The sequence below is a fragment of the Papio anubis genome, chromosome 18, assembly GCF_008728515.1.
Source record: "Papio anubis isolate 15944 chromosome 18, Panubis1.0, whole genome shotgun sequence".
In the NCBI taxonomy this organism is placed as follows: Eukaryota; Metazoa; Chordata; class Mammalia; order Primates; family Cercopithecidae; genus Papio; species Papio anubis.
In genome coordinates, this window is record NC_044993.1 from 42,214,295 (window position 1) to 42,239,057 (window position 24,763).

Genomic DNA, 24,763 nt, shown 5'->3' on the forward strand with positions numbered 1-24,763 from the left:
TGGCCATGGGTGGGCTTAGAAAAAGCACAAGTTCTCACTCTGGGCTGCAGACTCCACCCAGGGGTGGCAAACTGGCCCTCAGGCTTCAGGTAATCCCTGGTTTGAAGGTAGGGTTTCACCAGGGACCTGCCACACCTGCTGCCCAGGAGCCTGTTTGCTTCCTACCATCATCAACATGCTGTCCAGGGTGCCCAGGCTGTTTGTGCCAAGGGGTACCTGCAGGCCCACGACTAGCTGCCCTTAGCCCCACCGGCTTCCCTTCTGTGCTCAAAGCCCAGAGGGGGCTGAGGCAGCAGAGGGTTGGCATGTCAATGCTGCCCTGAGCATGTGCACACCCAGCTGTGTTGCATCAGCACCCAGGCTCAGTCACAACTTTGTTCCGTACTGCAGCAGGTGCCAGGTGTGGGGAAAGGCCAGGGAACGGGAGCAGGCACTTCTGAGCCCCCATGAGTACAAGGATGCCTGGGTCTGGATCTGCGGCTGGACAGCTGCAGGTGCACCTGAGAGCATGGGGCTCCTGCCCCACCAACTCAGTAGGAAGTGGGGCTCCTGCCTGCTCCCGGCCCCCTCTGGCTCCATGGAGTGTGCAGCCCTGGCCACACTGTAGCTGGTGTCCCTGCAGTGGCTGCTCTAGACAGGTTGCCGCCGCTATTATAAGCAGATGTTTCCATGTTTATATTTCTAGTCTTGACCTTTCTCTTAAGTTCTAGTTCCTACATTTTAAACTGTTTTCCGGACATTTTCTCTTGGCTATTTCCAAAGTTAATAGATCTAAAACTCGACTCCTCATCATCAACCCCACCTCCATCCCAAACAGGTTCTTATTCTTTAATCCTCATTCAATGGGTCACTCTAGCTCAGAACCTCAGAATCATCTTTGATGCCTCTCTTTTACGTAACCTCCATCTGCAATTAGTCACCAGAATCCTGTGAATCCTTCCTTCGCATAGTGTCTTAAATGTTGTTTTCTTTGCATTTCCATAGCAATGTTCAGGATTTCAAAGTGGCAACAACAGCGAACACTTTACATAACTATACTGCATATGCCAGGGACTGTTTCAGTGCTTTATCAAACTATTATCCCATTTTACAGGTTTAAAACTGAGGCACAGAAAGTTTAAGCAATTTATCCAAGGACACAGACCTAGCGGAGCTAGAATTCAGACTCAGGCAGTCTGACTGCAGATTCTGTGTTCATAATCACTCACTTATCCTGCCTCTCAAAGAGCAGAAAGAAGGCAGACTTTAGATTGAAAGATCTACATACAAGTCCTATCTTGTCACTTCCTCTAGCAATGATCCTGCTCATCTGATGGGTACCTTAGATTACTGTGGACAAAATTGACCTGATCTCCATCCTTAAATCTACTAACTCCCAAAGCATTCCTTATCTCTATAAGGCCCCATATTATGAGCTCATTTGCTCTGGCCAAAAAATGTGTAAGTCATCCTAAATTCCTTTTTCCTTCAAAACCCACAATCAATAACAGCAAAAAAACCAAAACAAAACAACGACCAAAACTGAGAACACTTATTGAGAATCAGGTGGCTATATTAAATTATATACTCTTAAACATCCCTATTAGGTAGGTTACTATAATTATTCTCATCTACTGATGAGAAAACTGAGGCAAAGAGTGGTTAAAAAACTTACCCAACATCATAAGCTAATATATACAGCTATTAAGTGGCCACATGGAGACTCAAACATGTGCAATCCAATCTACTTCTTATCCTTTATAGTATACTGTCTGCCTCTGTGACGTGCTGCTAATTCACCAAGTCATCACACTGGCTCTACCTCCAAAATATGTCTCAAACATACTACTTCTCTCCTTCTCCACTGCTAATACCACCCTACTTAAAGTAACCATGATCTTTTACTTGGTCAACTAACTGGTCTACTTACCTCAGTCTTAAACCCCATTCCACCCATTCACAGCAGTCCATCCTGAAAACAGTAATTAAAAAGTGTAAATCAGATCATCTCACTACTACTACACCCCACCCACACATGCACATGCATAGGCACACTCTGCCTAAAACTCTACAGTAACTTCCTGTAGAATGAGAACAAAACTGCTTATCAGGCCCAAGAGGCCCTCCATAATCTAGCTCTGGCATGCTTGCCTCTTCTTTCTTATTCTCTCTTCTCTTCTTCACCAAGTTTTAGCCACCTGGGTCCTCTCTGTCCCTTGAACATGCCAACTATGTTCCCATCAAGTGCACTGGTTACAGCTGTCTGGTATGTTTTCTCCTCCAGGTTGCAGAACGAATGCTCTCTGGTCATACAGGTCTCAACCATCATCCTTGCCACACAGGGCTCCTCTCTCCACCATGGCCAAAGTTGTTCTCCTCAGGCATCCCCAACCCCAGTCTACCACTTTACCTTATTTTGTCTGCCTCATAGTACCTGTCCGATACAGAAATTATATCATTTATTGTTATTCATTCCCTTCAGAAAGTAACTCCCTGAGAGCAGGGAACTTGATCTAGCTGGTCTACTGCCACCTCCCCACGCATGGAACATAGTAGTTATCCTTACTATTTGATGAATGACTGCCAGGGCAAGTTTCTCAATTCTTTGCTTATATGTAAAATGGGAAAAATATTTACAGTGCCTACCACAAAAGGAGAGGATCAAACAAAAGAGGGCAAGTAAAATATTTGCAAACTTTGATCTGTTACACAATGATACTTATACTATTATTTGCTGTGTGACTCACTATGTCACTTAACCTCAATAAGCCTCAGTTTCCTCATCTATAAATTGGGAATAATAAAAATATCTATTTCCTAGGTTTATGAGAATAATACATAATATATAAGCATTTAACACTGGCATAAAGTAAGTGTCCAAAAAATATTAGCCATCTATCAATGCCAGTAACATAATCACAACCCTGGGTCACTGCAATAGGCTTCCTCAGCTTTCTGCTCCACACCTGCCTTTGCCCGTTGTCTGTGCTTTATGGTCAGGTTCATTTTCTTGTATCAATGATTTGCACAAAGGAGGTGGTCAAAAAATATTTCTTGAATGCATGAAGAAAGGGAAGAGAGAAGAGTTAGTAAACAGATATAGTTATGCAATATTTAGGATATTACCACTCTACCCCAAAACTAATGTTTCCCAAATAAAGCCCAAACTTCTCGAGGACTTTTACAACTCAGGAATGACCTACTGTTTCCTGTTGGTCTCCCATCTGTTTTAGAGCACTCCATCAAAAAACAGTTCACTCATGTCCATCTCACGTTTCTGTCCACTGTCCCTTTACATTTGGACTGCTCTCTCCATTCTTTTATCTATGCAGATCCTGACTCACTCTTTTAAACTAGTCTCCTCCCAAACTCCCCCAAACATCAGGGTATCCAAATATCTTTTGTCCCTACTAGAAATAGCTGGCACTGCCTGTATGAGACACTTGGCACGAGTCTTGGACCACCTCATGCCATGCCTTTGAAAGTGTTATTTAGCTTTTAGAATGTCTATGAGTGGTCTGTGAAACTACAGGGGCCCCTCATGCTTACTTTTCTCACTTAGGATGTAGGCAATACCTCATACTAAAAGAAAAGCAATTGTTATTCATTTGATGGTCTGGAGGAAGAACTTTTTTTTTTTAGTATTGCTGGTTACATTCATTAGCAATACACAAATATTCCCTTGAGAATACCCAACAAATGTTTGCAAATCTAAACAAGGATATTTTTAACAAAAGAAAATAATCAGTAAAATGTACACATTTATATACACTATAAAAGAGTGTACACATCAGAGTAACAATATGACTGAGGACCAAAACCCTGTAGTGAGAAACAAGTCTCATTCAAAATTTTCATTTCTATAAAGTCAGATTGTGTTTTTCTAACATTTTTTCATTGTAATAAAACCCCCACATAACCTAAATTTAACGTCTTAACCATTTTTAAGTGTACAGTGGAAAAGGAACTTTTATAGTATAACTTCTCTATAAGCTGGGCACTAACTATATTAATATTGCAATTCATCATGCTCAAAATTTAAAACTACAGTAATTAAGACACTGCAAGTCTACCTGTCTAGATTCTAGTTTTAAAATTACTCAAATCAGGTCAAAGTAGTAAAGCTAGGAGATCTGCAGCTGGGGGCTATAAATAAAACACTATAATCTAACTTTCAAAGGGCACACAGAGAAAACTTAATGTGAATGTGCCCTAATAGTGTTCCTTTTCTTTGTTCTTTTTTTCTAATTTAATTTTTTCAATAGATAATTCATTCATAAGGTTCAAAAATTTAACAATTATGAAAAAGTTTTCAGTGACATGTCATTCCCATCTGGGGCCTTCATCCCCACAGTTCCCCTCCATCTAACAACCAGTCACTGCTATGATTATTTATGTCTTTCTCTACACTTTCCTCATGCCTACAACAGCAAATGCAAATATATATTCTTATTTTCTTACATTTCTACACAAAAGTTACTCTCAGCACCTTTTTCTAGTTAATAATTATATATCATGGAACTCTTTTCGTATATTAACACATAGAACACGTCCTCATTTTCACTCTGCTTGGTATTCCATTTTGTAGATGTACCATATGTATTAATGTCATCTTTACACCGTTTTAATCAATTAAGGCTAGTCAACCTTTTACACTAAAATCTCTGGAAATGGTTATGGTTATATAGTGGCACCATTAAATATCAAGTTTTAATTTTGCTTATGAGAGTAGAATAATCACTCAAACTAAATCATTCAGAGGCATTGCTACCACTGGATTATGTGGGTAACTAGATGACTGTTATAAGAAAAAATCAGTAGGTTTGGGTTTGGGGAGGGGGCAGTGAGAAGTGTCTGAGTCTTTTCTAGGAGGGTAACACAGAAAGAAGCACAGATGTCCATTTACAACATGTGGAAATACATGACAGCTTGTAGATAAGAGTTATCTCATGGGATTGCTGGGTCAAATGGTATTTCTGGTTCTAGATCCTTGAGGAATTGCCACACTGTCTTCCACGATGGTTGAACTAATTGTGGCATTGTTCACAATTGCAAAGACTTGGAACCAACCCAAATGCCCATCAATGATGGACCAGATAAAGAAAATGTGGCACATATACACCATGGAATACTATGCAGCCATAAAAAAGGATGAGTTCTTGTCCCTCGCAGGGACATGGATGAAGCTGGAAACCACCATTCTCAGCAAACTAACAGAAGAACAGAAAACCAAAAACTGCATGTTTTCATTCATAAGTGGGAGTTGAACAATGAGAACAAATGGACACAGGGAGGGGAACATCACACACTGGGGTCTGTCGGGGGGTGGGAGGCTAGGGGAGGGATAGCATTGGGAGAAATACCTAATGTAGACGATGGGTTGATGGGTGCAGCAAACCACCATGGCACATGTATACCAATGTAACAAACCTGCACATTCTGCACATGTATCCCAGAACTTAAAGTACAATAAAAAAAAAAAGAATTATCTCATTATGTTCTTGGTTACAGTTGTTTTGTAGTCTGGTTTGGAATGTTAAGGAATTAATACATCTTGACAGTTTGCTATGTGCCACATGTTACTCAAGAGCTTTGTTGTGTATTCTCACAACAACTCCAATTGTAAAGATGAGGAAACTGAGGTGCAGAGTGGTTAAATAATTTGTCAAAGGTCACACATCTAGTCAGTGATAGAGTTTAACCTGACCACACGTATGTCCAGCTCTGAAGTCAATATGGCACATGTCACAGTATGTATTTCACAGATTATGTGCTGCTTGCTATAGTAGGCAGAGATCTCTAGAGAAATAGGAGAGAGAGAAAGGAAGAAGAAGAAAGAGATTTGTCATATGGATTGGCTCACACAATTACGAAGGCAGGCAAGTCTCAGGATATACAGGTGAGCTGGTAATCTGGAGACCCAGGAGAGTTGACGGTTTAGTTCCAGTCTGAGTCTGAAGGCCTAAACCCAGGAAGGCAGACAGTGTCATTCCAGTCTGAAGACTGGCAGGCTCAGACCCAGGAATAGCTGATGTTTCAGTTCAACTTCAAAGACAGGAAAAAAGCCCATGTCCCAGCCTGAAGGCCGTCTCGCAGGCAGAATCCTCCTTTTCCTCAGTGGAGGGTCAGCCTTGTTCTTTTCAGACTTTTAGCTGATTGGATGAGGCCCATTCCCATTAAGGAGGGAAATAAGCTTTACTCAGTCTACTGATTTAAATGTTAATTTCATCCAGAAGCACTATCACAGAAACACTCCGAGTGGTGTTTGACCAAATAGCTGGGCAGCCTGTGGTCCAGACAAGTTGATGCATAAATTAACAATAACATGGGTGCAGGAACATGTTACATTCATGGGGAGCAGAGTCTGCAAAATTCCACCAACAGTCTCTTCTTCAGCCACCTGAGATCAGGTTTTAAGAAAACTCAAGTCCAAGCATTGTTTACAAAACACCTATTTTCTTATCTGCTTTTTTTTTTTTTTTTTTTTTTTGGCGACAGTTTTCCCTCTGTTGCCCAGGCTGGAGTGCAGTAGCGAAATCTCAGCTCACTGCAACCTCTGCCTCCCAGATTCAAGCGATTCTCATGCCTCAGCCTCCTGAGTAGCTGGGATTACAGGCACGTGCCACCATGCCTGGCTAATTTTTGTATTTTTAGTAGAGACAAGGTTTTACCATGTTGGTCAGGCAGGTCTTGAACTCCTGACCTCAGGTGATCTGCCCAACTCAGCCTCCCAAAGTGCTGCGATTACAGGCCTTATCTGCTTTTTGATAGAATATAGTTCTTTAGTTCTTGACAAGCAAATATAAAAATGACTGCCTTTTCTATTAAATCACACAGCATGTAAAGCTCATAATTCTTATTTTTGCAATTGTATTGAGCCCTGGTCTAAGTAGTTTTATTTTTAATATGCCCTATATTGCATAAAATAATCTACTGTATTTGGCTTACATAGGTCTTTTATTGAAAGAAAGGCAAGGGAGGAGGGAGAGAAGGAAAGAAAAAGGAGCCAACAAATAAATGGGTCCTCCAAGGCTGCTCTTGCCTCAAGGGCAGTGTATTTGAAACATTCTATGCCTCTGCTTTGGGGCCTTACAGAACACTCATTTATGCTCATTAGACTTCATCAGTAGGTCCTGCCAACATCCAGCATTTTTTCATTACACTCATTTTTCAGCAAAACCTCATTAGCTGAAGATATCAGGCAGATGCTTTATACATCTCAATTCCAACTGGAAACACTGCACCCCCAGTATTTTTCCCATAGGAGCCAAGTAACAGGCTACAGCAGTTTGAGCGCAGCCATGTCCTGACTGAGACACACTGGCATCTTGTTCTGACATTTCCAACCAAGCCAAAGCAGCAACATGTGAAAATTAATAGGAAAGCAGAGGAAAGTTAAGTAGAAATATCAGAGGAATAACAACATCAAGCATGGTTAAAAAGCTAAACTTGACTCAAGAGTCAACTTGGCCTGGGAGAAAATGGTCCTTTAGGCCCTGTGTATTTATATATTGGATTAGTGATTACATAAGCTTTCTATTTAAGAGGAAAACAAATGAATTTTTAAAAGTATTCCCAGACCTCAAACACATAGTTTCAAACGCCAAAATGAATAAATCAGGCAATGCTTTTTGACAGCAGTTCTTTCATTGACTGCGATTATAGTGGAAGAGAATACCGAACACTTCGTCACAACGAATTGATTTGTAAAACTGTTTTCACCCCTTCCTAAGTACTTGCTGTAAATGGTCTTTCTATATTTTTATCTTAAGGAAATGACAGTGCTAACAGTCTTGCTTACTGCCTAGAAACAATGCCAAAATGGCCACATAAACCCAGGTGGAGAAACTCTGACCTATGGTGTTCTCATAGCTTTAATCATGACAAAGGGGAAGAACAAATGATGAGAAGCTCATAGAAACACAACAGGAAAGATCAACAGCAGGAAAGATGAGTAAGATGAGGGTGAAACAGAGCAGGAAGAGGCAGAAAGGGAAGAATAGATTCCAAGAATCTAGTCATTTAACTCTCAGGTTTTTTGGTCATTTAGAAACACCTCAGGTGGTAGGTTATAAGCAAAGAAAGGTCCCTAGTTGTAAACCATAAGAAACCAGGTTTTAGAATCATGGGGGAAAAAGAAGCAAGTCCAGTAAACCAATGTGTTTTTAATTTTTCTCCTTTGGGTGCTTGTACCAATGGGATCTGTTCCCTGGGATTTGAGTTGAAAATGTCAGAGATGGGGGGGGGCATTTCTATCACTTGGCTGTAGGAGGGGTCTATGAGAGAGACTAGTGGCAGGACTCCATTTCAGCCAGAGCAGCACAACTATTTTATATGCTGAAAATCTACTTAAGATTTTGTCTGAAAATTGGCTTTCCTTGATAAAATCAGTAATCCACTTGATGGATGAGAAGACTGAGGCCCACAGAGGGGAAATAGCCCAGGTCCTTTTGCAAGTTAGTGGCAGACCCAGAAGCAGAATCTGTTTCTGGACTGACTTGGTCTAGAGTTCTCTTCGCTAAGTCAGGCTGCTGCATCTTACTGGCTGTACCATAAACTTTTCAGTTCACTAGAGAATTGCCAAGTGCACTATTCCACTTAGGAGTGGAAATGAATACAAAGGCCATATGAGAAGTTACTACAGTGTGAAAGCTACCTAAGAAGAGAGGCCCTGGAGGGGAAGGGCACGAAAACCTGCTCTACTTTCCTTTTGGCACTTGACGATCATCTGAATGACAAAAAGACTGGGCTGGAAAGACAATGCAAGGGCCAACTTGAGGCAAGATTTATCATCACTGGGTCAAACCCAACAACTACAGAGGCACCCAGCAGACTCTAGAATCCACCGAGCCTTTAGCACCGCAGAGCCATCTTCACTGAGTTGAGGCCAAACTGTTTCTAGTGCGGATTCACACAGGGGACCCAACTGCAGAGGAGATACTCTACCATCACTCTTTGCAAGTAAACATAAGGGTTTTCTATATCAATGAGATAATCCAACACTACAATTTGTACACTAGAAAGGTTTCTGCCAGCGAGAAACCTTTGAGAGTTTGCTAATTTTTTCATGCATCCAGACTTAGTAAGCACTAGGATGGCAGAAAGATGAATGAAACATTTTCTCTATTCTTTATGAACTCACCATGTAAGACAGAAGACAACTACATATGGAGTTCAACAGGATATTAAATACGATGCTCTTAATGGGCACTTTGAGGGCAAGAGAGGGAGCATCCAACTTAGCCTCAGGGAATTGACAAGGACTTTATAGAAAAGGTATCTGAGCTGTTCTGGAAGATAAAAACTTGCCATTAATGAACTGATCCAGTTAATAGTTATCATTTACTATGTGTCATTAAGACAATAAAATCCTCTAATTAAACTTACATTTCAGTGAGAGAGATGATTAAATTTATATAAATAAACATAATAAAAGTAAAGGGTAATATATTAGAGTGACTGAAGACAGAGGCTACTTTAGATTGATGGTCAGAAAATAACTCTCTTAGAGGGTGTCATTAAATCTGAGACTTAGAGACAAAAAGGAGTGTGCTAAGGTCTGGTAACAGGCACTTCGGGCAGAAGCAAAAGTGTGCAAAGGCCCTGAGAAGGGGAGAGCCTGAAGTGCTGGAGAAACTTAGAGGAGACCAGTGTGTCTGGAGCATAATAGGCAAGCAAAAGAGTGACAAGAGATAAGGGTGGAGACAGCTAAGGCCCCACAGGACCCTACAGGCAACAAGGCATTTGGCTTTCATCTAAGTGGAATGAAAATCTATTAAAAGGGTTTCAAACAAGGAAAAGACTCAATATAATCTACATGTCTACAACAATAGTAATAAACACATATATGGTACTTATACAGGCCAGGCCCTGCCTAAGCACTTTACATACATATTAACTCACATGACGGTGGCTCTCTTGCTGCCATATAGAGATGACTTACACGGGGCAGAGTAGACATATCGAGATTAGTTAGAGCCTGCAGTTGAGAGATGATGGTGACCTGGACTATAGTGAAGTGAAGAGGTGGGAGGAGGGAGCTAGGGAAAACATTTGGGGACTATTTAGAAAACAGAATTCTGACAGGACTGGATTTAGAAGAGAAGAGGTGAGGCAGGCAGAGAGGATTCAAAGATTACTTCTGCTTTTACAGTGTTTAAAGGAGGAAGGAGTGTTCAATTGTGCTGAATGTCTTTGAAGTCAAATAGACGGGCATCTGAAAAGAGATCACTGGAGTTATCAATTAGGAGAAGATTAACAACCCGTTGCATGTGGTTTTTGTAGAATGGCAGTGTAAGAAGCCAGACTGTGCATTACAAGGAGTGACTGAGAATTGAAGACATGAAGATGGTGCAAGCATTTTTCTAAGCTGCCTGAAAGGGAAGGAAAGAAGGGAAGTAAGACAGGCCCTTGAGAGAGGTGAATAGCTGCGGAGCACTTAAATACAGTCAGGGAAAGAAGTAAGTAGAGAAAAAGGTACAAAATATAGAGGAAAGAATGAATATCAACTGGAACAGCTGAAGGGAGAGGGAAAAAAGCTGGGTGAGTCAATGCCTGGGGATGGAGGTTTATCTTAGTCTTCTGGGATTCAGAGGAAGAGATCCAATTGTAATTAGAGGCAATGATCTTAGCATGTATTAGAATCCATTAGCCTAATTTTAATTTTATTTTTATAAACCCTTCTGAGAAATTAAAGCTCCATCTCCCACTTTGCACAATTTTGACAAGGAAGGGCTCATGTTCTGCTCCATAGGGTTATTCATTCTTTGTTGCCATACTAAATTCATATTCTTGGGCTGAATTTATAGTTTCTTCTGATTAATGATATGATTAGGAGCCATAATCAGTGTCCAGATACCTGACCATGTTACAGTGTCCCTCTCAATTCATCTTCATAAATCAGTTGGTCCTACAAACCACAGGCTCCCATAAAAGATGTTTTTAAATAAGGTTGGGGAAACAATAAAGATGCTCACAGAAATAAATGAGGAGAACATTAAAATATAAATATTTGCTCAAAACTCATGAAGATTCATAAAGTTTACGAAAATTATTCATGAAAATATATAAAAATTATATGAATTATATGAATATATAGCCTTCATTGAGCTTCTGAAAATCATTTTCAAAAGGCAGGTTTCTTAGGCATTATATTCTGATATTTCTAATTCAACACCATTCTTAAGAAGCATAGGATACAACAGAATAATGTAATCTGAGAAGAGGAAATAAGCAATTAAGCTGTGTCTATAACAAATCAAAACTGTCAGGCTGGGCGCAGTGGCTCACGCTACGAATCCCAATACTTTGGGAGGCCGAGGTTATCACTTGATCACTTGAGATCAAAAGTTCAAGACCTGCCTAGCCAACATGGTGAAACTTCGTCTCTACTAAAAATACAAAAAAAAAAAAATCAGCCAGGAGTGGTGGTGGGTTCCTGTAATCCCAGCTACTCAGGAAGCTGAGGCAGGAGAATCGCATGAACCCAGGAGGCAGAGGCTCCAGTGATCCAAGATTGCGCCATTGCACTCCAGCCTGGGCAACAAGAGCAAGACTCCGTCTCAAGAAAAAAAAAAACAACAACAACAAAAATCAAAACTGTCAATATATGGAGCTAATTTTTTAATGGAACCAAATTAAAAAAAAAAAAACCCAAAAAACAAAAAACCAAGTTCAAAAGCCATTAAAACAATGGCTTCTGTCTCTACAGTGATAGTCTTAATCAGAGATACACAAAGGGATAAAAGAAATCTAACAGGTTAAATACTAAACATTTAATTTCTTTCTAAGTTGAATACAGTCTAAAAAATATATCCAAAACGCTGAAAATATAATGTTTTCCTCCAGACTTTTTAGGATTTTTTCTCATCTCTTTAATGAGAAAGAAATATTACTTATATAATAAATTATTGAAATAAAAAACAGCAATATTATTTATTTAGCTTGCATAATGTGTCAGACATTTGGTTAAGAGGTTTACAGATACTATCATTTCATCATAAACACAACCCTGATTTAGGGATCATTATTCCCATTTAAAATATGACAAAAGAGGGGCTTAGAAAGATTAATTGTCCAAGGTCACACAGTTAATAAGTGGAAGAGACAGGTTTTATAGCTAGGCCTGTATGAGATGCAAAGCCACTATACTATATTACTTCCTTAAAAACAAAAATTTATTACATATATACGCAGTGTTCTTTGATCTTTAAGAAAGTAATTCATGTAAAACTGTATGCATCTGTATTTTTAGAGGAGAAAGCATGAAACTCCCTCTTTCTCATTAATTTGAAAAATGAGAGACCAAGGGTACTATATGTTTTTAGCTGAGATCTATATAAATATGTACACGATTTAGCAAACAAGTACTGACTTTCATCCACAATTTGGAAACTTGCAGCACAGAAAATAAGCTCTTATGACTAAAAAGCATTCCTTTCATACTGGCCTTTTCTCCAAAGACTGTTAAAGTATATCAATCCATTTTAATTGGCATATGAAATGGGCTAGTCTACTTCGCAAAGTCAAAGCTTGGGTGTCACTGAATATGAGACTGAATTCTCTCAAGGGTGTGTCAATACACATGATCTGCTCTATCATGATAATTCTGCCATTAATGTAAAATATTGCCTCAAGTAGCTGACTAAAAATACTTGTATTTTATTCACCTGCATGACGGCAAAAATACATGGAACTCTCCAAGGACTTCAGAGAGAAAAATCATTCCTCAAGAAAGTAGGGGCTCCCAAAGCCCAATCCTCTGGCTTAGAAGGGGGCAACTTGTCAGGATATAGATTATTAAATATGGTGGAGCTAGAAGGCATTAATTGATAGGTTTTCCTCAAAGATCACTAGACCTTTAAAAACTGCGAATGGATTCAAAACAGGAAAAAAGTGAAGTAGGTAAATTTCAAGTTAAATTCATAAATTTATTCATATTTATGAAAAACTGAGATTTCTTTCTTCAGAGAAAAATGTCAGAAATACAGATTCATTAAAACAATACTAGATCACAATAATCCTTGTACGTCTTTATTCTGGACCATAAATCTTGCTTTCTCACTTCTATTTTTCCTTCTTTTACATTTTAGCCATGAGTATAAGAAGTTTCCATCCTGTAGATGAAATATTTTATTATACATCACGCCTATTATTGAAACTTTTAATTTTAATAGGTTAAGTGGGTTAATTAGAATTATGTTATTAAATGTGTTTAAGCTCATTTTTTTGACTTCCAATTCAAGTTTTCTCAGTTCTGGATTTTTTTTTTATCAAGGCATTGAATTTTAATTGGCTCAGGTATAAATACCAATTGATGAGAAACTCTTCACTACCCTTCAAGACAGCAGACAGAATTACCTGAGGAGAAACTCTGTGTGGCTGTGGCATATTTAGGCTAGGCTCTCTCAGAAGCATCTTTGATGCCTTGACTATTTTATTCTGTTTTATTATGATAATCATAAGAACTTCTATTCAGTACTGAAATTCACTCCCATGCTTGTAGATAAATTTGGGGTTTTGGACCCACATAAACACTTTATTTCTTTGCCAAGCTAATGAAGTTGTTGTTGTTTTCTTTTAATCTTTTAAGTAGAAATTATGTCTCAAATTGGTTAAACTATTTGAGAACATTAGAATAAACTGAGCCAAATAAAACAGAGCCACATGCAAAATTTCCTTAACCACCTTAAATTTCCTTAAATCTTTTTAAAGACTAATAAATCTTTAAAAACTGAATAGATTTGGAACAAAACTTTAAAAAGGGAAATAGCTACAAGTCCATATTGTAGGAGTGCTATATAATGTATCTACTAAATTAGGAGGGGTTTATAACCTTTCTTGGATTGCAGTAAACTCAACTTCCTAAGCACATGGTCTTCCACCATATAACCGCTCTTTAACTCCCTACAGTCTGGCTTCTGGGCACGCTACTCCACTAAAGTCACTCAAAGGTTACCAATAACCTAGATTATGGAAGCCAGCAACAGAAGCGCTAGAAGGGAATTTACGAATTAAACCCGGCCAAATAATTTTACAGATTAGAGAACTACGCTCCAGAGATGCTAGGAGTCCTTCCCCAGATTATACTGCAGGTGAATCACACAAGGTCTAAAGAACTAGCACCTGAATTTCTGCCAGTGCTTTGCTGCTCCTCCCAGCCAATGAGGTAGTCAGCCTTCCTGAACCAATACATCAAAATTCTTTACACCTTACACTGTTTCAGTCTTCTTGCTAGATTACTCTGTCCTGCCCTTCCTGGAACATCTTTTTTTCTTTTTCTTTTTGAGACAGAGTCTCACTCTGTCACCCAGGCTGGAGTGCAGTGGCATGATCTTGGCTCACTGCAACCTCTGCCTCCTAGGTTCAAGCAATTCTCCTGCCTCAGCCTCCTGAGTAGCTGGGACTACAGGTGCGCACCACCACATCTGGCTAATTTTTGCATTTTTAGTACAGACGGGGTTTCACCGTGTTGGCCAGGCTGGTCTTGAACTCCTGACCTTGTGATCCACCCGCCTTGGCCTCCCAAAGTGCTGGGATTACAGGCGTGAGCCACCAAGCCCGGCCAGAACATCTCTTTACTCCACCATCCGCATTACCTATACTGTGGGAAAGAATGAAGCCTGGAGCCTGGCCTTCCAAGAATAGTCTGCTCCCATAGGTTAATTTCCGCCATGAACCATGTTCAATAGAACACCACCCTACATCTTTTATTTATATTAACTACTGGGCACCTCAATTAATTGTCATGTCTGCATTGGAACTATCAAAATACAAGTAACAACAATGGCTAAGCCCAAGGTTGGATTCAGAAGCATGCAGTGTGCCTCCTGTATTCTTAACCATTTTGCTAGGCAGAACATCCAAACAATATAAAACCTTTCCTATTTGTACTCTTGAATATTGAAATAGTATTTTCATATCAGAATTTTTTTCTATGATTCTTCCCTTGACACTAGAATGGCTTATTTATGTAAAAATACTGCTTTATCCAACAACATCAATTTTGAGAAACATCAATTTTTCTTAAATTGATTTAAAAACAAAATGAAGGGGGAAAAAAGCAATTCCTGGCTGGCTATTGCCTGTTAAATATAATAGTTTCAGACAATATTCCAAAAACATTTAAAAAGGTATGAGGTGTATTTTCCTACTTAGCCAGGAATCTTCTGTATTCTAATTAGTATAATACACATGTAAAAATAAGTCCATTTGCTATAGAACTCCAGAAACCCACCCCTTAGTTACTATAAATAGATGTTCTCTAGGGATCACCTTATCCCTAGTGGACAACTGTAATGCAAAATACAATAAATCAATAAAATGCATATGGCCAGCTGCTTGCAGTTTCTGCTGCAACCAGAGCTCTCCCAAGTTTGAATGAGCTGCAAAGGCTGGAAACAACAGTCTTCAAGAAACCATTATCTCACGTTAGCACGGCAGAGGCGCTGCAGTATGAACGACGAAGGTCTCATTCGTAGATAATCAGTGGGTACCTGGCACCAGAATTACCTAGGCAACAGAAGATGATGGGTCCTTTAATAGGAACAAGTTAGGGTGAACAGGGAGAGGGAGTACACACCTCCTGAAAGTGTTTTCCTTTGGATAAGGAAGAAGAAAATCCCTACTAAAATGACTGTTACAGATCTGTGGACTTGGTTTCACCCTAGCATAACAGGGAAGAAGAAAGAAGGAAATAATTAACATGATGATATAATGAATCCCAGCATACATTTTGCACTGATGGGGCATCTTTGTATTTAATTTTTCAGATCACTTCCACAGGCCTCTCAGCATCGTAAGGCACAGGTGCAACTGTGTTCCTAGGATGTGATATTCAGCCAGGCTGTTCAAGAAACAAGCTATTTCTCCTGTTAACTCCTTCACACCATTACAAAAATCACTGCTTCCAAATACTTGACATTCCCTCCTTCCTTTCCTTTTTCAGTTAACACCTTCATATTGGTTTTGTCACTTGACAACTGTGTGACCTTGGAGAGATTACTAAACCTCTCTGAGACTCACGTTGTCTACCTGTAAAATGGATATAATATTTGTCTCAGAAAAAAAATGTTAAAATCAGATATAATGTGTATAAAAGTGGAGGGTACACTGCCAATAAACAAAAGAAACACAATCAGTAGTAGTTATCATTGTATCTATCAATTCTATTCTCTGGTCCTGTCAAATACCAAACTAGGATAACAGAAGACAAGAGTAAGACACATTCTCTACTTTCAGGACCTCTTTGAGGAAGTGAGGCATGTAAACCAACAACTGCAATAGTGACATGTGTTGTACACGAAGTATGCAAAAGAAATCAGTCTTAATGGCACAGCTTCTAAACACATGACTTCTTGCCCGGGAGTAATTTGTAGGATGGGATACTATAGTATTTTGTATAATTTATTTTCCCCAAATCAAATGTGCCATAGAAAAGTGGGGGTAGAAAAGCAGACATTGTTACCCTGTTTATAAGAATAAAGGATGGTCCAATGAACAGTTTACGGTAAATTTTCCTTTAAATATGACTTTCCCAGACAATTTAGTAAGTCTGGTGTTTAATTTACTTGGTTTGTATCTATTTGGGGTCATCACAACTATTTAGTAAATATCTACCTTTACTCATATATATCACAGTGTTCGGTTTATTCCGTAAGAACTGAAGAAACATTGGGTATAGAAGGAGAAAAAGACACTCAACAGAAACAACGAGGAAAGACTTAAGCACAGGAGGTAAGGCCTGGGCTCCTAGTTCCAGAGAGCAGAGTGCATATATGCTCTCAGTTCTCATCTCTCTTCAGATCCCAGAGAAAAGACCGGCTACAGATTTAAAATAAACAAAAAAGACTAAGCCAGAGCAATGACAAAAAGAAAGAAGGTCATGAGATAACAAGGTATTTAAACACATTTCTAGTGTAAAAGATGGCAAATAAAAATACATTAATGAATAAAGCAGAGCAGAGAAAACCTGTATAAAACAAACAATACCACTTAGAGTATCACCAAAGTGCTGCAGCAGGTATGAGAGCTGACCCACCAACTACAAGAGACCCAGAGGGGCACTTGGTTTGCAAGCACAATGGAGGACAGGTGGGAGAAGCGGAAGTGAATAGAAGGACTGATTAAAGGCCGCAGTGGCCAGCCACATGTACCACACAGGGAACTACAGTCAGCAATAAAGCAGGGCTTTTCTCCAAATATACAGAAAAAGCTGGCTGGGGTGAGTTAAGGCTTCCACTGCAAACAACAGATTCTTAAAGCCTTTTATGTTCTGGCATTTGGCAAGGGTGATAAGAGTCTTGTTTGTTCCCAATCAGATCCCTGATTCATCAATAAGGTTAGCCAGGAGACAAAACTCCCATCACCTCTCCCTTACCTCTGGATGGGATGGTGGGGGTAGCAGACTACTACTTAATACACTGAGAATAATCAGCTCACTTATCACACTAATACATGATTGAATGATGAAGTCTACCAGGTATGTGACAAAATAACCAGTGGGAAGAAAGAAAACACCATACTAATGAAACACACAAACATTAGTGTGGAAATTATGCTTAGTGAAATAAGCCACACACAGAAGGACAAATATGGCATGATTCCACTTACATGAGGTAACTAGAATAGGCAAATTCATAGAGACAAAAAGTACAATAGAGATTACCAGGGGCTGGAGGGAGGAGAGAAAGAGGGTTACTGCTTAATGGGTACAGAAGTTTTGTTGAAGACGATAAAAAAGGTTTTGGTATACACAGAGGCAACAGCTACATTACACTGTAACTGTACTTTATGCCACTGACTTGTACACTTATGAATGACTGAAACGATATATATATATCTTTTATATATATATTTATATTACATATAGATACTATATATATTATTATATAAATATATTTATATAATATATAGTATATATTTATACATTATATATTGTTGGGAATAGGCCCCCAAATCTGGCCATAAACTGGCCCCAAAACTGGCCACAAACAAAATCTCTGAAGCACTGTGACATGCTTGTGATGGCCTTGACGCCCACACTGGAAGGCTGTTGGTTTACCGAATGAGGGCAAGGAACACCTGGCCCACCCAGGGTGGAAAACCACTTAAGGTGTTCTTAAACCACAACAATAGCATAAGCAATGTGTGCCTTAAGGACATGTTCATGCTGCAGATAACTAGCCACAGCCCATCCCTTTATTTCGGCCCATCCCTTTATTTCCCATAAGGAATACTTTTAGTAAATCTTATGACTGGCTTGCTGTCAATAAATATGTGGGTAAATCTCTGTTCAAGGCTCTCAGCTCTGAAGGTAGTGAGATCCCTGATTTCCCACTCCACACTCTGTATTTCTGTGTGTGTGTCTTTAATTCCTCTAGCGCCGCTAGGTTTGGGTCTCTACGGCCAAGCTGGTCTCGGCAATATATAATATTTATATACATCATATATATTTTACTTTATTTTAAAAAAAGAAAAAATGTACTGTGAAGAATCAACAATGTTGACAACTGTATAACCACATGCAAAGAATGAAGCTGGCTTTATACCTCATACCATATATAAAATTAACTCAGAATGGATCACAGGTCTAAATATAAGAGCTAAAACTATAAAATTCTTAGAAGAAAACACAGACACCAATCTTCATGGCCTTGGATTAGGCAATGGTTTCTTAGACATGATACCATAAGCACAAGCAACTAAAGGAAAAAAATAGATAAATGAGGCTTCTTCAAAATTAGAAACTTCTGTGCTCCAAATGACACCAAGAAGAAACTGGAATGATAATCCACAGAATGGGAGAAAATTTTTACAATCATATCAAGGTCTCAGAATATATAAAGAACTGTTACAATACAATAATAAAAGAAACAAATCAATTAAAAAATGACCATAGTATCCGAATAGTTCTGAATGTTCTAAAATTGGTTCTGGTAAATATACTAAAAACCATTTAATTGTATGCTTTAAGTTAGTGAATTGTATGGGATGCAATTCTACCTCAATAAAGCTGCTATTAAAAATAAGTGCTCAATAAATGATAGCCATTATTGTTTAAAAAATTATTCTGAAGAAAAAAGATGAGTAAAGGAACAGAAGAAATCTTTTTACTTGTAGAAAGACTTATGAACATACATTATCCACTATAAAAATTGGAAGTAGGAATAAGATGGCCTAGACAGATAACTATTAAAGGATTCTGAAAGCTGGAAAGAAAGCAGACCGGACTGGCCAGAGGCCTCAGCACTTGAAGAATGGCAATACAGTGAGATTCTTGAGACTACATATATGCTAGGCTGGGCAGTGCAGGAGTCTGCAGCCTGAAATAACCAATAGGCATAGAAAAAAGAAAAATCTGTTTCTCTCACCAGAGGACTGGGAAATGGAAAGCACAACAGAGACCAAGTGGGGAGCTCTAATCTCAGCTCTTCAACTGAGATACCAGTTGGCCAATCTGTCTTCAGCAGCAACTTCAAAGTCCTGGTGAGCCAACCCAACCTCTGCTTCACAACCAGAGCACTAATGGGCCAACATATTTGCAGCATCAACAAAGAAGCCCCAGGGAGCTTCCTGACTCCACAGTGCTCTACTACTCAGGTACCCTTGGGCAGTCCAATTCACCTGCAGAGGTTTCAAAGCAATGACAGTCCTACTCAACCCCTGATCCACACCAGAGGCAACAGCAATTAGGCTGATCCTCCCACGTCAACTGAGCCGGGTAGCTTCTGGCCCTCCACCCAGTGGCATAAGGAGACTTAGGACAAGAAGAAATGGGGCATTACCTGTAGAGGAACACAAATTTGAACTGACAGGGAATTTCTCATCTGAAACTACAGAAGCCAGAGGAAGTGGCACAATATTTCTTACTGCTGAAATAAAACAACTGTTAACTAGCAATCCTATATCCAACGTAACTACCCTTCAGGAATGAAGGTGAAATAAAGATATTCTCAGACAAAGAAAAACTAAGAAATTTGTTGCTAGCACACCTACCCATAGATAATGTCTAAAGGAAGGTCTCCAAACAGAAAGAAAATAACAGAAGAAGGCTGGGACATTCAGATAGGAAAGAACACGAAATGGTAAAAACTGAGGTCAGCACAATAGACTATCCTTCATCCCATGAACTTCTTCAATCAAAGTTTATGGTTGAAGCAAAAATTTTCACAAAATTTGATGTGTTGCTCAAAGAAGACAGAGGAAATATTTTTAAAAATTATGTTTAAGAAATGAAAAAGGTAAGGGAAACTAATGGAAGAAGTAAGGTTTCTATAATTCACTTAAAGTGGCAAAATGATACCACTACACTTTTGATAACTTATGAATGTATACAGTAATTCCTAGAGCAACCAACTAACGAAAATTTAAAAAGTGATATATGAAAAAACATTATAAATGAACATTATGAATAAATTAAAGTGGAATTCTAAAAAATGTTCAAATAACCTGCAGGATTTTCTTCAATGTGTGAATGGTTAAACAAACTAAGGTACCACCATACCATGGCGTACAACTCAGCAATAAAAAGAAACAAACTACGTGATATGGTTTTGATCTATGTCCCCACCCAAATTTCATGTCTAGCTGTAATCTCCAGTGTTGAAGGTAGGGACTGGTGGGATGTGGTTGGATCATGGAAGAGGAGTTCTCAAGAATGGTAGCACCATTCCCCCTTGGTACTGCATAGTGAGTTCTCACAAGATCTGGTTGTTTAAAAGTGTGTAGGCCCTCCCCCTCACTCTCCTGCTCCTGCCATATAAGATGCCTTTTCCTGCTTTGCCTTCCTCCATAAGTAAAACCTCCCTGAGGCCTCCCCAAAAGCCTGGAAGCATGGAAGTTGCTATGCTTCCTGTACAGTCTGCAGAACCATGAGCCAATTAAACCTCTTTTCTTTATAAATCACCCAGTCTCAGGTATTTCTTTATAGCAGTTGAGAATGGACTAATACACTGTTGATACATGCAACAACTTGGATCAATCTCATGGAAATTATGTTGAGTGAAAAAAGCCAATCCCAAAAGGTTAGGTACAGTTCAATTTTTATAACACCCCTAAAATGACAAATTTATAAAATAAAGAACATATTAGTAGTTGCAAGGGGTTAAGAATTGGGGTGAAGGAAGTGGGTATGATTATAAAGGAGTAACACAAGGAAGCCTTATGGTGATATGGGATGGTACAATTAAGTATCTTGACCGTGACGGTGGTTACACAAAATTACACAAAATTTTAATAAAATGCAATTAATGTAAAATATAGTCAAAAATAAAGAAACAGAAAACATTTGAGAAAAACTAAGAGACTCACAAGATGATAAGAGTGTTTTGCATGCCTGAGGCCTTGGGCCACGGTGTACCAGTTTGTCCAGGGAGTTTGCACTAACAATGTGATTTACAGTGAACATCTGGGTTTTCCCTGTGGGGCTGGTGCTTAAACAATTGAGATGCTGCATGCCTACATAACTGACCTTTAGTAAAAACTATACACAACAAAGCTTGAGCAAGCTTCCCTGGTTGGCAACACTATGCATGTGTTGACACATCCTCACTAGAGTAATTAAGTGCATCTCACTTGACTCCACTGGAAGAAGACACTTGGAAGCCTGTGCCGAAGTTCCTCAGGACTTGCCCCATGTGCCTTTTCCCTTTGCCGATTTTATTCTGTATCCTTTCACAGTAATCACCCCTAAGTGTAAGTGTAACAGCTTCTAAGTTCTGTGAGTCCTCTAGTGAATTACAGTGGCTGAGGGTAGTCATGGGATCCCTGACATACCTTCTTTCGAGGGTAAGCACTTCTACCATTTTCAGAAGCTGCTTGGACTTTACTACTCCCTATTTACTTTCCTAACTTGTGGCAGGGTTTAAAGCACCTAGTGAATTCCCACAGATCAGTTAGTTAAAAAATCTCACCTGTTCAATCATGACTAAGTGGCTACTGACACCAACATTTCAAACAGAGGGCTGCACATCTGGAGATATGTCTGACCCCTCTATTTCATCAGTCTACTTCGCCCAGCCCCGGGAACAGACATGGGCATGCCAGGTCTTGCCTACTGCTTAAAATGGCTGAGAAAGTGGCAAGGCAGCTTCAATATTTTATATATCACCACAACCACGTGGCAACATATCCACTCCCAGTAGTTTTCTGCTGCAAATATCCCCATCACCTCCCTCTCAGAAACTGTATACAACACTGCACAGAGGTATTCTGCCATGTGGCTACAGGAGGAGAACATTTCTCTTAGCTAGGATGTGGCTCCACTTGTGAGGCATGATACAGATAATTCAGTAGCAGCAGTACAAAGTAATTTTGACATAAAACCTACCTGCAGAGTGAATTCTCTTTAAAATTCACTCTCAGTCACTCACATCCTGATAAGCTTTCTTGAGCAGGAGAGAAAGAGTTGCAAGCAGTATGTTGTACACCAAAATTTACACATAACCCACAGCCATCATTATATGTGTCAAGCATGAAACAACTGTTTAAATTGATGATTTTGTTAGCCATATGCCTATGAAATGCTTTGATGTTCTCTGGCTCCTGTCCGCACACCTCAAATCTGTGACCTATTAATTTATTTTCTAAGAAAAGGTTTTGAGGTTTTGTCACTCTAGAGAAGTGGGTCACACATGTGAAATACTATTTAAGTGATACATATTAGTCTTAAAATGGCTCAGCCCCAGCACTGGTAATATGAAGTTGGATAAATTCCCTATTTTGCCATGTCTTCAAGTAAAATGGTGTATTTCAAATCGGTACAGACTGTACACTTGCACTGCACCTACAAACACTTGTTTTGTTGACATGACACAGTCTGAATCCATAGCTACTAAATGCAAAAATTTAAAACCGATTCCTTCCCCAACACGTCACCAAGTGCTGAGAACAACTCTGCCAATTGTACCAACATGAGCGGTAACTAAGATAAAGGCCAAATCCCCTCTTACATAAGGAGCTAACAGGCCAGTGAGAAACTTCCATCACATATTAACACAGGAATTTTATGTTCTTGAGAAAACCATAGCATTTATTTACAAGTCTCTCAAATAGCTTCTCATCCATAAATAACTCAGAGTCATTACATGTTTTGCTGAAGACCAGCAAAAGAGTCAGAGAAACAGTGCAATACAATCTAATGGGGCCGTTGGCTCTCCCTTTCTCTTATTAAAACAAGCACTTATTGCTCTGTGTGTGTGTGTGTGTGTGTGTGTGTAAAATATGTATTTTTTTTAATATAAGGAACATTTCCATTTGTAAGATTATCTTCTGTAAGTGTTGATACCAATCTTATTAAATGCATGTTCACTGCTTAGAATCCAAGGCACACATGCAGGTTCATTCCCTTTCTCCTCAGGCAGTTTCTGCAATCCACAACATTCTCATTTTAACAGTCCTCATTACTGGTATCATTTAATACTTGAGGGTTTGCTCAAGTCAATATCAATCTTGCTGATCCTACAAACACTTATTTTGTTGACACAACACAGTCTGAATCCATAGCTACTAAATGTAAAAATTGTATTTTATTTTATTTTTTTATTTATTTTTTTTTTGTTGAGACGGAGTCTTGCTCTGTCGCCCAGGCTGGAGTGCTGTGGCTGGATCTCAGCTCACTGCAAGCTCCGCCTCCCGGGTTTACGCCATTCTCCTGCCTCAGCCTCCCAAGTAGCTGGGACTACAGGCGCCTGCCACCTCGCCTGGCTAGTTTTTTGTATTTTTTTAGTAGAGACAGGGTTTCACTGTGTTCGCCAGGATGGTCTCGATCTCCTGACCTTGTGATCCGCCCGTCTCGGCCTCCCAAAGTGCTGGGATTACAAGCTTGAGCCACCGCACCCGGCCAAAAATTGTAAAAGTATTCCTTCCCCAACACGTCACCAAGTCGCTGTTACTGTAACAACTCTGTCAGTCACTCAGCCTTGTCATGGAGCCACAGTGCAGGGGAGACATCAAGCACAGGACTTTCGGGGGATCCCACTCCCTTCGATCACTGGTCCTCCTGCCACCCAGATGCACTGCTTCTTCTCAAAGACACTTGACAGCTTAAACTCAATATTCTGAAGATGGAAATGTTTACCTAGAAGGCACTTTGTTGGACCCATCTGAAACACACTTCCTCATTAACAAATAGCCCTTTACCACAAGAAAATCTTAACTAACCAGAAGAGGGAGAAACCTTTCCTTCAGAAGGAACAACAAAAACCTATTCAGAACAAAAATATACTCTTCAATTAAGCTTAAATGTCTCTGGGCGAGTCTAAATTAAGAAATACAATATCTCTTTACCTGATTGGAAAACCTCATGCTCACGTTACGTTGATCTTTTAGTGGGACATAGCGCTGCACAGGATCAATGTCTTTAGGACTGATTAGTTCATCAGCTGAAAAAAAGAAGGGGAATGACATTACTGAAAATGCATTTGCATAACACTATAAACCAACTAGACTTTTAGAAAACACTCCAACAAGAGCAGAATATACATTTTTCTCAGTGTACATGAAACATCCTCCGCCAGGATATACCACATACTAGGCCATAAAATAAGCCTCAATATATAGAAAAGGACTGAAATCATAAAAAGTATATTGTCTGACCACGAGGGAATGAAATTAGGAATCAATAACAGAAAGAAATCTTATAAATTCACACATACGTGGAAATGAAAACATACTACTAAATAACTAATGGGTCAAATAATAAATCAAAAGGGAAATGAGAAAATATATTCTAATATACTTTCTGAGGAGATTAATTAAAATAAAGACAAACACCAAAATCAATGGG

General features: G+C 39.3%; 1 protein-coding gene across 5 annotated transcripts in view; it reads right to left on the bottom strand.

The window, feature by feature from the left end:
- Positions 1–24,763, bottom strand: part of PHKB (phosphorylase kinase regulatory subunit beta) — a 228,643-nt gene that overhangs the window by 57,370 nt on the left and 146,510 nt on the right. For all 5 annotated transcript variants that reach the window (XM_021932350.2, XM_009196373.4, XM_021932349.2 and 2 more), the window contains one exon: positions 24,265–24,359. In XM_021932350.2, the coding sequence (XP_021788042.2) occupies positions 24,265–24,359 (95 nt within the window). The remainder of the gene's footprint in view (positions 1–24,264; positions 24,360–24,763) is intronic.